Source organism: Bos taurus, chromosome 29, assembly GCF_002263795.3.
Source record: "Bos taurus isolate L1 Dominette 01449 registration number 42190680 breed Hereford chromosome 29, ARS-UCD2.0, whole genome shotgun sequence".
Lineage (NCBI taxonomy): Eukaryota > Metazoa > Chordata > Mammalia > Artiodactyla > Bovidae > Bos > Bos taurus.
In genome coordinates, this window is record NC_037356.1 from 20348980 (window position 1) to 20361871 (window position 12892).

General features: G+C 39.2%; 1 protein-coding gene across 3 annotated transcripts in view; it reads right to left on the reverse strand.

Annotated features, from left to right (window-relative positions):
- The window catches only part of LUZP2 (leucine zipper protein 2), a 516697-nt gene that overhangs the window by 268704 nt on the left and 235101 nt on the right, over positions 1–12892 (reverse strand). For 2 of the 3 annotated variants that reach the window (XM_005226734.4, XM_005226735.5), the window contains exons 3-4: positions 9151–9221; positions 2544–2625 (exon numbers count right to left, since the gene is read on the reverse strand). In XM_005226734.4, coding sequence (XP_005226791.1) covers positions 2544–2625; positions 9151–9221 — 153 coding nt within the window. 3 annotated transcript variants of the gene reach the window in all.

A 12892-nucleotide genomic window follows, 5' to 3' on the forward strand; every position in this document is an offset into this window, starting at 1 on the left:
CCTCTGGAGAAGGAAATGACAACCCACTCCATTTGCCATTTCCATCTTGCCTGGAAAATCCCATGGATAGAGGAGCCTTTCTTTTCTTTCTTTCTTTCTATTCTTATTCTGTAGCACATGTTAGGTTATGAATACATTTAGGGAGTTTCTGGCTCAGTACAATATTATGGGGTGGGAGAGGAAAATCCTCCCTCAAGATTCAATGCTGAATTTTAAGAAAAGCACTAGAAGGGTTCTGAGAGAGAACTTCTTCTCCCCAACTATGCATCCCTTGTCCCCATTATTCTGATACTTGGCTATTCTAGCTTTTGCTGAGCTCCTTTAAAAATTATAGCTTTCTTCTTTTGGGATGTTAGACACAGTTTGTGTAACATATTAGAGTAAACACAGGTCCATGCCTTGGCTTCTCTAAATATTAACTGTGTAAATACAAGCAACAGTTATTCACTTTCAGTAAAAAAAAAATTAAAAAAAATAGTGTGCCATTTTGTTGTGAGAATCTGAGAAAATAGTATGTGTGGAAACTTCTATTCTGGTCTAAATGCCATTATTTATGACTGGGCTATGCACAAATTGAGATTAAATATGATAAGTCAAGGCAGAAATGGGATTGTAGTTAGGGTCACTCAGTACACGGGGTCAGATTTTGAGGGGAGGAATCGACACAGTAGTGCTAAAAATGTGTCTGCTCTTTCATGTGACATGTGTGTCCAAAGAAGGGCTTCCTAGGTGGCACCAGGGCTGAAGAACCTGCCTGCCAATGCAGGAGACGTTAAGAGATGCGGGTTCAATCCCTGACTTGGAAGATCCCCTGGAGGAGGGCATGGCAACGCACTCCAGTATTCTTGTCTGGGAAATCCCATGGACAGAGGAGCCCGGTGGGCTACAGTCAGTCCATAGAGTTGCACAGAGTCAGATATGACTGAAGTGACTTAGCACACGCATATGTCCAAAGAGCTAGACACGAGGGTGCACTCTATGTAGGTTTAGGTTAGCAGTGAGTGCTGCCATGGCATAACAGAGAAGAATAAAGGCACTCATCTTTACTGGTGGGCTGGACAGATAACAATGAATTTATTAACAGGATATAAATCTGCGCCTAGGAAAATCCAGTCATTATTACAAAGACTGTCTCCAGGAAGCAGTTACTCCAGATGACAGACAGGGCTAAGTTTCAGAGGCAAAATTCTATACTCTAATTCAGATTATTCAAGGAGGCCTTGCAAAAGAAAGGCAGGCATTTCTGCCAATTCTCAAAGGAGCTGGGGTCCCATATAATCAACCTGACAAACAGCCCCTATGTCGCAGAGCCTGCTGAAATCATTCAAACTGGCCAATCCTAGACCAGCTTACCTCGCTTAACCCCTTCCTTCCCATGGAAACCACAATAGAGGCTCTTGACCACAGTTTCTCCACCTTCATTTGCCCCAGGACTGACCTGGGGCTTCCCTGCATGGTCCCAGGTCATGTGGCATGTCACCCTTCTCGGAAACTGTGGGAAATAACTATCTTTCCAAATGGAGTCATTTCCTGATCTGTTGCTCTTGTGTGCTCATGCTGAGTTGCTTTAGTCGTGTCTAACTCTTCATAACCCCACGGACTGTAGCCCACCAGGCTCCTTTGTCCATGGGATTCTCCAGGCAAGAATACTGGAGTGGACTGCCATGCCCTCTTCCAGGGGATCTTCTTGACCCAGGGATCGAACCTGTGCCTCCTGTGGCTTCTATATTGTAGGTAGATTCTTTACCACTGAGCCACCGGGGAAGCCCTTCTGTTGGTCTTACTATACCTTATAATTTTAATTTTATTATATTTATTATAATAAATATAATTATAATTACATAATTATACATATATAATATATATAAATATAAATATAATTTTAATTTTAATTAATAGACTATACTTTAAAAAAGACTCAGGCCCTCAAATAAAATAAAAGCTTCAATCCCCATAAGTTGTACATAAAGGGGGAACAGGTAGAAATCTAGTTTTCAGCACTACTATCCAGACCACTCTCCCTCCTGCTTATGGGGAATATTAGTCATAAAAATTGAAATATGAAGGTCAAGTGAACATCATTTTGAGAGAGAAAATCTGGAGAGAATATTCATTCTTAAACCTTGGGGTGTATCAGGATCACCTGTGGAGATGATTAAATAGGTAGATGGTGTAGCCCCACCCTTGAGAGACATCTATTCAGTGGTTGTAGGGCATGGCTCAGGGTTCTGTATAGCTTAACTTAGTTCAAGGTCACATCCCAAATCCAAGGGCTGCTGATATGGGGCCTGACACCAGCACTCCTGTCCTCAGTTTCTCATTCATAAATAAGGGTTGGGAATTGGTAGACCCCTAAGAAGCAAATACATATTATTTTTGGAATGAATGCTGATGAAGCACGTTTTATAATCTTGGTGATGATGTTTTATTTATTGTATTTTCATTTGTTAGAGGTGTGTTTGTTCAATAGTGATTTTGGGGAAAAAAAATAAATGAACAATTCTCCAGCTCCCAAGCAAAGGACACAAAAAAGAAACACTTACAGTAGCCTCTTGTTTTTCTGCTTTGTCAGCTGTCTCCTTAAGCTGACTTTCCAGGGCCTCCTGGAGAGCCTTCATTTGTTCTCTTGTTTAGGAGAAAACAGAGAGGAAAAGAGAGACATAATATAAATCTGTACACTATGAAATAAGATTTCACTGCACATATACACTTAGGAAACATAACTAGAAAATAGAGAGACAGAGTTAAATATACAGGATGCATCTCAGGATTATGGTAAAGATTACTGTCTCCCATGGAAGCTCGAAAAGCAAGCTGCATTTAAGAGCAATTGCCTTGCTCTTGTGTCTCATAAGAATCCCACTGTGAGAGCTGCAGTATGTGTCAAATCATATCAATAAAATAATTAAGAGTTGGAAAGCTAATTTTAGTGACAGCATGCTAGGGTGTGAATATGCTGTTCAGAAAAAAAAAAAAAAAAAACAGTTACCATAGACTTGCTGATAGGATAAAACGATCATTTCCTTGGATGCCCCAGTTGACTAAATCTAAAGCATTATGTTTTAGACATCTTGTGTAAGGTCTGAGAGTTTTTGTAAAGACAAAGAGAAAAAAAGACTTATTTCTAATGTGAAAGCTCATTTATTGGGGATAATAAAAAACACATGTCTTCACACATATGCACATTGTGTCTCAAGCTCACTAGGACATACGGACCCTGTCTCACATTAAAAATTACATACTTTCATAAATACGCAGTTCCTTCAAAGGTTTAGGATTTTCTCAATTATGACAGATTTTATTACCTTTCTGTGCCTTCATTTTATCATCTAAGCTATCACTTCAGACAGCAGATAACAGCATATGAGTGAAGTATGTGTGTTAAGTGTTGCCGTGTGTTAAGTATGGCTAGAGGACTAAACTCCTTCAAAGCAACAGCAAAGACCAAATGAAAACCTAGCGTACAGACTAAAATTCCCAGTCTAGAGCCAAAAGATAACTTCTGGAACAGAAATATTTTCTTGGTGTGTAACCACAATAGGGAGACTATGGAATAGGAGAGTATACTCTGAGACTCATTTTTATCCATCCATAAAATGGACACAATGACAGAACTGCCTCGGAGATTTGTAGTGAGGTTTAGAAGACAATAAGGCACGCAAAATACTTGGAAAATAATCACTCACTACACATGAGATCCGGAGAAAGCAATGGCACCCACTCCAGCACTCTTGCCTGGAAAATCACATGGACGGAAGAGCCTGGTAGGCTGCAGTCCATGGGGTCGCGAAGAGTCGGACACGACTGAGAGACTTCACTTTCACCTTTCACTTTCATGCATTGGAAAAGGAAATGGCAACCCACTGCAGTGCTCTTGCCTGGAGAATCCCAGGGATGGGGGAGCGTGGTGGGCTGCCGTCTGTAGGGTCGCACAGAGTCGGTCACGACTGAAGCGACTTAGCAGCAGCAGCAGCAGCACACGTGAGATCACTGTCATAACCACTGGTACCACTAGAGGTCCCTGTGTTCATTCTTTGACTAGCACATCCTGCACAAACGCAAGCTGCTCTTTCCCGCAGAACTTAATGACGCCTCCAGTTTTCGTATCTAGAAACTCCTAGGTCACACTCTCAGTTTTAGGACTATCCGTGAAAGTCTATACGATTGTTGGAATCAATCTGGATGTTGTTTACCAAAGCAAAACATAATAGGGACAAGTTATAAAATAATTACAGTCACTTTGGTTCTTAGTTGATTTATGCGTGATTGGTTAAAACTTTAATATGCTTTCGTTTAAAGTGGATTTTAAATCTCAGTTTCCATTACAGCCTCAAATAGGTTTCATTTACTAAAACTGTTTATTAGAATGAAGTGTCACATGTGCTGACTGCTAAGTTGATTCAGTCATGTCCGACTCTTTGCGACTCTATGGACTGTAGCCCACCAGGCTCCTCTGCCCATGGGATTCTCAGGCAAGAATACTGGAGTGGGTTGCCATTTTCTTCTCCAGGGGGTCTTCCTGACCCAAGGATTGAACCCTCATCTCTTAAGTTTCCTGCATTAGCAGGCAGGTTCTTTACCATAGGTGCAACCTGGCAAGCCCCCAAAGTGCCATATACGGATACTTAAAATCTGGATTTCCATGACTGCTTCTGATATTTTTCACAAAGAACACTTGTGACATAATATAATATGAATGTCTACCTATATTGTAGGCTTATAGTACACCAGGCACTCAATAAACTTCACATCAAATTGTAGTATCTTATTGCAAATGGAAAACCGATGCATAAAGAGGTAGCGGAACTGTTCTGGACCATAAGTGCTCAAATTCTAGAGTCATTATAATACCTCTATTGAGGGAGAGAGACAGAGAGAAAAAGAAGGACAGAAGGATCCACGTTCTATTCCTAACACTCAAATATTCAACAAGTATTGAATAAAAATAGAACAGGACTATCATGATCTGTGTGCTTAGTCGCTCAGTCATGTCTGACTCTTTGTGACCCCATGGACTCCTCTGTCCATGGGGATTCTCCAGGTAAGAATCCTGGAGTGGGTTGCCATATCCCCCTCCAGGGAATCTTCTCAACCCAGGAATCAAATCCAGGTCTCTGCCTTCGTAGGAGGATTCTTTACCATCTGAGCCACCAAGGAAGCCCAAGAATACTGGAGTAGGTAGCCAATCCCTTCTCCAGGGGATCTTCCTGACCCAGAAATCGAACCACGATCTCCTGCATTGCAGGCATATTCTTTACCAGCTGAGCTATCAGGGAAGCCCTAGGAATATTATATTTCCAACTAAAAACTTTTATATTAGAATCTTATAATAATTATTCATTACTTCTGGATTTTAAAATTCTCATTTTTATTTTTAAAGTGATACATATGTTTTAAATTATAAAATATAAATTTTATAAAATCCAATATATATACATATATATTCAAAAATACCCACATACTGACATCTATAGGCAATGGGGAATAAGAAAAAAAAAAGTAAACTGCAAAAGCTGTTAACAAAAACTGGAGAAACAGAATTCTGCACATTTTCACGGCAAGGAAAGCTATCCACCAGGATGGCAAAGCAATCCTTTTGAAACTGTTGAATATCTCCATCTCCTCTTAGATTTTTCAAGCTTATTTCTGCACATTCTCACTGCTCTCATGCTTTAGGTGTCCCCAGACCCCCCAAACTTGGTGAGTTTTACTCCAATGAGAAATTCTTGCTGACTTGCTCAAGAACCATCCCTGTCCACCAAGTGAGATTTGCACAGGATAGAGCTCTTCTAGGTCCCTATCTGGCACTGAACTGAAACTTGAATTCTAAAGAACTGTGACAGGCTTCTCCAATGCTGAGTATATTTCAGCATAGAATTGCATGGTTACAAGGAATTTTAAAAGGCAGCTCTTTCACACATCTTCCATTTCCAATTATAAACATAAAAATGACTCACCCTACAGGAAGGTATTTTTTTCGAATGGTTACCAGCCTGTATTGCAGTAACATTACAGAAAGAAATCTTGCTGCTATCCCAGGCATTCTTTTCCTTTTCAGAGAACTCAATATAGTAAAATCCATTAGTACACAGAGTCCAAAACTGCTTTCTCAGAATCTCTATCCAGCAACCATTGTACAGCGTAAAATATATCATTCCTTTTTATTTTCAAGACATGCATGCATGCTAAGTGGCTTCAGTTGTTGAAGCTTCAGTTCTGGCTTCAGTTGTGGCTTCAGTTCTGTGCGGCCCTATGGATGGTAGCCCACCAGGCTCCTCTGTCCATGGGATTCTCTAGGCAAGAATACTGGAGTGGGTTGCCATTTCCTTCTCCAAAATACTGAGTACTCTTCTATCCCCCAGGATCTCTATTTTGTGGTTGGATAATCTCACTCCTCACACGTTATGGCTTAAAAGTCTCTCCATCAACTTGAAGATCCTTTTATGAATATTGCCTAGGCTGTCTAAATATTTTTGTAAATGTAAAAATCAAGAGTCAATGCAACTTTCTCTCTCTCTCATGTAAAATTCTGTGTGCGTGTGTGCACACCCACACACACTCCTTTTTCTGTACCTCTTGGTGGAAAGACATGCTGCTGTACCTGGTTATTTATGGCCACCTCATATCCTCTGAGTTTACTTACTTATAATCTGGTACAGCTAAACAGAGAGATTTCATTAGTTGCTTCTTGGCACACAATTCCAAGAGGGAAATTCTAATTGATTCAGTTTTGTTTTGCTGGCCACCTTGAGCTAATTAACTGTATCCAGTGATATCAGAGTCAGATAAAAAGTAGTCTAGAGACCACTTCTCAAGGGAAGGACCAGGTGATAATCCCAGAGGACAAAGAATTACTGGGAATGGGGTATATACCTAGATGGCATCTGCAATACATTATAATCTTTCCAGCTCTGATAATACTTCTAAATTTGCAACCAGTTAATACTATTTATAGTCTGAGAAGGTTTTTCTCTTTTACTATTTATCAATCTCTCTTACTTTGGAAATGAGATACATAGCCTCTTTCACATTCAGATAATTATAATTTTTATATATCTCTAACGAAACAGAAAAAAAACCACATATCAAATGCATTATACTTTTGAGAAATCATCTATTGGTATGTGATTTATTTGAATTTTCCATTCTGACTTTGTGCATTACATAAGTTACGCATTTTAAGCAAATTTTATAGTTTTGGATGAAACTTGGAAAGCATAATTCCAAAATATTTGCTCCATTTAATCCATTCATTGAAAGACTTGGTCCATCATCTGCCATTCATATACCATGCCAAATATGATGATGACCTGAAATTCTTAATACCTCTAGTCATATTTTTCCTTGTTTGCATGGATATTTTGAGTGTCATGTAGAAAAAGCCTTAGATAACTTAAGAAAATAGCAGCAAACTAAAGGAATACGTTTTTCCTTTTCCACATCATGCATAAGCCTGTCTCTTCATCTGTGTTTCTTGTGCAATAAGAAACACTGACGCTGTTGTCTTCACGCCCTGGTGCTCGCTGATGAGATCTCTCTGTCCTCTCCTCTAGGCCACCTTTTTTCAACCTGGTCTATGTCTCTTTCTTTCTGCCTTGAACGATGTTGTCAGAATAATTCCCCTAAAATTCATTTTACATTATATCATCCTTTTTCAGAGCTACCTAAATGAGCCTTCTGTTGAAGTCCACTTTCAGCCAACTTTCAAGAATGGCCCCCGTCTACGTATGACAGCCTCATTTTCTAATCTTTCCTGACTCACTCTGTCCTCTTCAGTCAACGCAATCCCCTCACTGGTGTTGCACATGGATTATGCAGAAGTCATTTCTACTTTTATGTTTTTGCTAATTATCTTTTCCAAACGTGGGAGAGTCTGCAAAGCTAATAACTTTCAGTGACACTTGGTCTGCTTTAATTAGCTATTCCTATTGAAAATATGGCTTATAATTCTCCACTAACTCAGTGAACCACAAATGCTTATGTGTTTTAAAAGGTGGATGATTTCAAACCAGTAAAAATAGGTTAAAATTATGTACTTTTGAAAATATGATCAGACCTATATTTTACATGAGATCTTTTTAATATTGGACTCTGGAGAGAATTTCATGTTCAAGAAATAAAGATTTCATTGAAATATGAAAAGAGTCAAGATGAGATGCTCGATTTGGTATTTTTAACATGTCATTGCCTCAATGATATGAGGTTTCTGGATCAAGAGGCAAAGACAGTGGAGAAGATACAAGATGGTAAGCAGAGGGTACATAGTGTGGTGCCTGCCAGCTTCTTAAACAGCTTTCTGCTTTGGAAGCAAACTAATAAATTTAGGTAAACTAACTTGAAAGGGTGTGACTATAGGTAAGATACAGCAGAGCAAATTCCAATTTAATACAACTCTCAGCAGCTTGCTTAAGCATTTTGAGCAACAATTTCCCATTTATTGAATGGGGACAATAATAACTACTCTGTAATTGTATTGAAACAAAAAATGTATGTATATATATAAAACCAGCAGAGCCTCTAATAAATGTATAACAAATAACAAAGGCTAGCTCTTTTTTACCTTATAATACCTTGGTTTTTTTTATGTGTTTGTTAGACAAGCAATTTTAAGTCATAAGGTTTTTTTTTTTTTTAATTCTAGGTATAAATCTAGCTCATACTTCACTTTCTTTAAAAAATAAAGTAAGAGTAATAAAAATGTTCTAATTCTATTATGCTATTAATAAAATTACCCCATTCCTTACCAACCCAATTATCACCAGGATCAAGTTGTGATACTATTAAAAATGGCCCACTATGTCAAAGCTGTCGGATCTGTATACTGATGGGCAGATTTATCTTATAAGATGGGCTCCGTCTTATAAGATAATAGAGGAACATACTCCAGATCCTTAATAGCTAAATTGAGATCTGCATATAGGCATGGTCACTATTAGCATCACCCATCATGAGGGAACATACTAGAAATACAGAATCTCAAGTGCCACCCTATATATATATAGTGATTTGAGCAAGATTCTCATATATTAAAATGTAAATAAGGTTATAAAGAGATGAATACATTTAAAATAAACTTATTCATGTGAAGTTGCTGAATGAATTTTGGTGATGGAAAAAAAGAACTGAGAAAATGAAAGAACACAGCCTTACCTTTGTTTCTGACCTATTTCCAGAAGCTTCTGAACATCAGTTTTAGCAGATATCTCATCGTTTTTCAAATTCTGATAAGAAAATTGGGAAAAGGAAGTCTTATTCAGGTGATAGATTGAAGCTGACTCTACTGTTGTGTTTATGGCACAAGGTGTGCCCTGAAATAAGAACGTGCAAATGAGGCTATGATGGCCCCTTGGCTCTCAGGACGCGCAGTTTATGACACCAACTAGGGAAGGTGCTACAGTGAGTGAAAGGGAATGAACTGAGTTTCAGTCTTTAGAGGTTCAGTGAAAGAGAAAGAACTCTCCAAATTTCTAGGTGTCTTTTTAAATGAATATGCCTGTATTTTTGCTTAGTCACTCAGTTGTGTCTGACTCTTTGCAACACCATGGTCTGTAGCCCATCAGACTCTTTGTTCATGGGATTCTCTAGGCAAGAATACTGGAGTGGGTTGCCATTCCCTTCTGCAGGGGATCTTCCTGACCCAGGGATTGAATTCCAATCTCCTGCATTGCAGGTGTATTCTTTGCCATCTGAGCCACCAGGGTAGCTCCATAATGGAATATAAAATATATTATCTGATCTTCATTCGAAGTTTTACCATGTTCTCTGCAGGCATGTGAAACTTGTTTTGGCATAGTTTCTACAAACAAAGGGAGACATAAAAGACTTCTCTAAATAAGCTAAATAATAATACATTCAAAATCAAAGCAGTCAAATGGCATGTACCTATTTGGTTGTGTCTATCTATTATTTATAAGTAATGCATTAGAATACATGTAAAAAAAACTAGGACCAGTTCAAATTGTAATAGTACTGTATAGATAGTGGATTAAGGGAAAAAAATACCACCTCACTCATTAGTCTTTATTTACTCTGGCAAATTTAGCATTGATAGACTGTGAATCAAAACAGAGAACTGCACTGAGCTTTTCTAATTAGGTAAGCTGTCTTGTTAAGCCTTCCCTAAGAACTTTCTTATTTATACCCAATAAATTATTTAACATGGTAACAGATCCTTCTTGATGTTAAAAGTTGAAATAGAGATAATAATATTGTTTGTAGGAAGAGCAGCTATGACAAGTAAAACATTAACAAGAATGGCAAACGCTTTGTTTACTTAATATTTATTTAACATCAAAGGCATGGTGTCTGCCTTCACCGATTTTTCATCCTAAAGCTACAAACAATTTTCATACAGTAAGTTAAGTGTTCTGATAGGCATGTGGTAGAGTGAACTTCACAAAAGAAGAATCTTTCCTAAAATGATTGAGGTCATTATTAGGAAATAGCCAATAAAAGATGCTGTGTTTATTTGCAAAAAGTGCATGTATTCCAGCTAAGTCGCTTCAGCAACGTTCAACTCTTTGTGACCCCAATAGACTGCAGTCTGCCAGGCCCCTCTGTCCATGGAATTCTCCATGCAAGAATGCTAGAGTGAGTTGCCATTTCCTTCTGCAGGAGATCTTTCCAATTCAGGGATCGAATTGGAAATCGATCCCATGTCTCTTACATCTCCTGCACTGGCAGGTGGTTTCTTTACCTGGGAAGCCCTTGGGAAGAATAGCTTGATGAAGAAAACAGGATAGAGGAGGGTTGAGGGGAAATCACTAACCATCTAATTTACATTTCAAAGTGCATCACGGCCATATGGCCCGTGGCAGGTCACAAAATCTGCCTTTTAACTTCCTTGTGTGATAAATTGTGGGATTATTTCCAGAAAAACTGCTTCTGCTTTACTGACTATGCCAAAGCCTTTGACTGTGAATCACAACAAACTGTGGAAAATTCTTCAAGAGATGGGAATACCAGACCACCTGACCTGCCTCCTGAGAAATCTATATTCAACTCAAGAAGCAACAGTTAGAACTGGACATGGAACAACAGACTGGTTCAAAATCAGGAAAGGAGTACATCAAGGCTGTATATCGTCACCCTGTTTATGTAACTTACATGCAGAGTACATCATGAGAAATGCTGGGCTGGATGAAGCACAAGCTGGAATCAAGATTGCCAGGAGAAATATCAATAACCTCAGATATGCAGATGGCACCACCCTTATAGTAGAAAATGAAGAAGAACTAAAGAGCTTCTTGATGAAAGTAGAAGAAGAGAGTGAAAAAGTTGGCTTAAAGCTCAGCATTCAGAAAACTTAAGATTATGGCACCTGGTCCAATCACTTCATAGCAAATAGATGGGGAAACAGTGGAAACAGTAACAGACTTCATTTTTCTGTGCTCCAAAATCACTGCAGATGGTGACTGCAGGCATGAAATTAAAAGATACTTGCTCCTTGGAAGGAAGGTTATGACCAACTTAGACAGCATATTAAAAAGCAGAGATGTTACTTTGCCAACAAAGGTCCGTGTAGTCAAGGCTACGTTTTTTCCCGTGGTCATGTATGGATGTGAGAGTTGGACTATAAAGAAAGCTGAGTGCCAAAGAATTGATGCTTTTGAACTATGGTGTTGGAGAAGACTCTTGAGAGTCCCTTGGACTGCAAGGAGAGCAAACCAGTCAATCTTCAAGGAAAACAGTCCTGAATATTCATTGGAAAGACTGATGTTGAAGCTGAAACTCCAATACTTTGGCCACCTGATGCAAAGAGCCAACTCATTGGAAAAGACTCTGATGCTGGGACAGATTGAGTGCAGGATGAGAAGGAGACAACAGAGGATGAGATGGTTGGATGGCATCACAGACCCAATGGACAAGAGTTTGAGTAAACTCCAGGAGTGGGTGATGGACAGGAATGCCTGGTGTGGTTCAGTTCACGGGGTCACAAAAAGTTGGACACCACTTACAGATTGAACTGAACTAACATTTAGATAAACTGTGGGATTTCAAATTTAGGGCTTCCCGGATAACTCAAATGGTAAAAAATCTGCCTGCAATTAAGGGAGACCCAGGTTTGATCCCTGAGTCGGGAAGGTCTCCTGGAGAAGGAAATGGCAACACACTCAAGCATTCTTGCTGGAGAATTCCATAGACAGAGGAGCCTGGTGGGCTACAGTCCATGGAGTTGCAGAGAGTTGGACACGGCTGAACAACTATTACACACAAAATTTAGAAAAGCCACAGAGGACAGTGGAGGATAGGGGTCCTGGCAAGCTGTAGTCCATGCGGTTTAAAGAGTCAGACACAACTTAATGACTGAACAACAACAGTAGACAGTTATTGGAAAACTCAAAGGGGATAATAGATGTGTGAATTAACTTTGCATAAATATGTTTATTCATTTGGCTATCTGCTATACTCTGGCATTGTAAAGGGAACCAGAATTAAAAAGTCACCACCTTTTCTTCAAGAAATTGAAAAAGTACAACATATGAGATAAAGAAATATAAAGGCAAAGAATAGGTAGACAGATGGTGCTCTGCAAAGTGTATGCAATTAAAGAGCAGGACAGCACTTAATAAATTATTATTTCCCCAGCAATAGCAGAGAAGTGAGATGCACATCTTGGAAAATAATTTTGATGACTTTGAGGATACTAAAGATTGATATGCTGCTGCTGCTAAGTCGCTTCAGTCGTGTCCGACTCTGTGCCCACCAGGCTCCCCTGTCACCGGGATTCTCCAGGCAAGAACACTGGAGTGGGTTGCCATTTCCTTCTCCAATGCATGAAAGTGAAGTGAAAGGGAAGTCGCTCGGTCGTGTCCGACTCTTAGCGACCCCATGGACTGCAGCCTTCCAGGCTCCTCCATCCAATGGATTTTCCAGGCAAGAGTATTGGAGT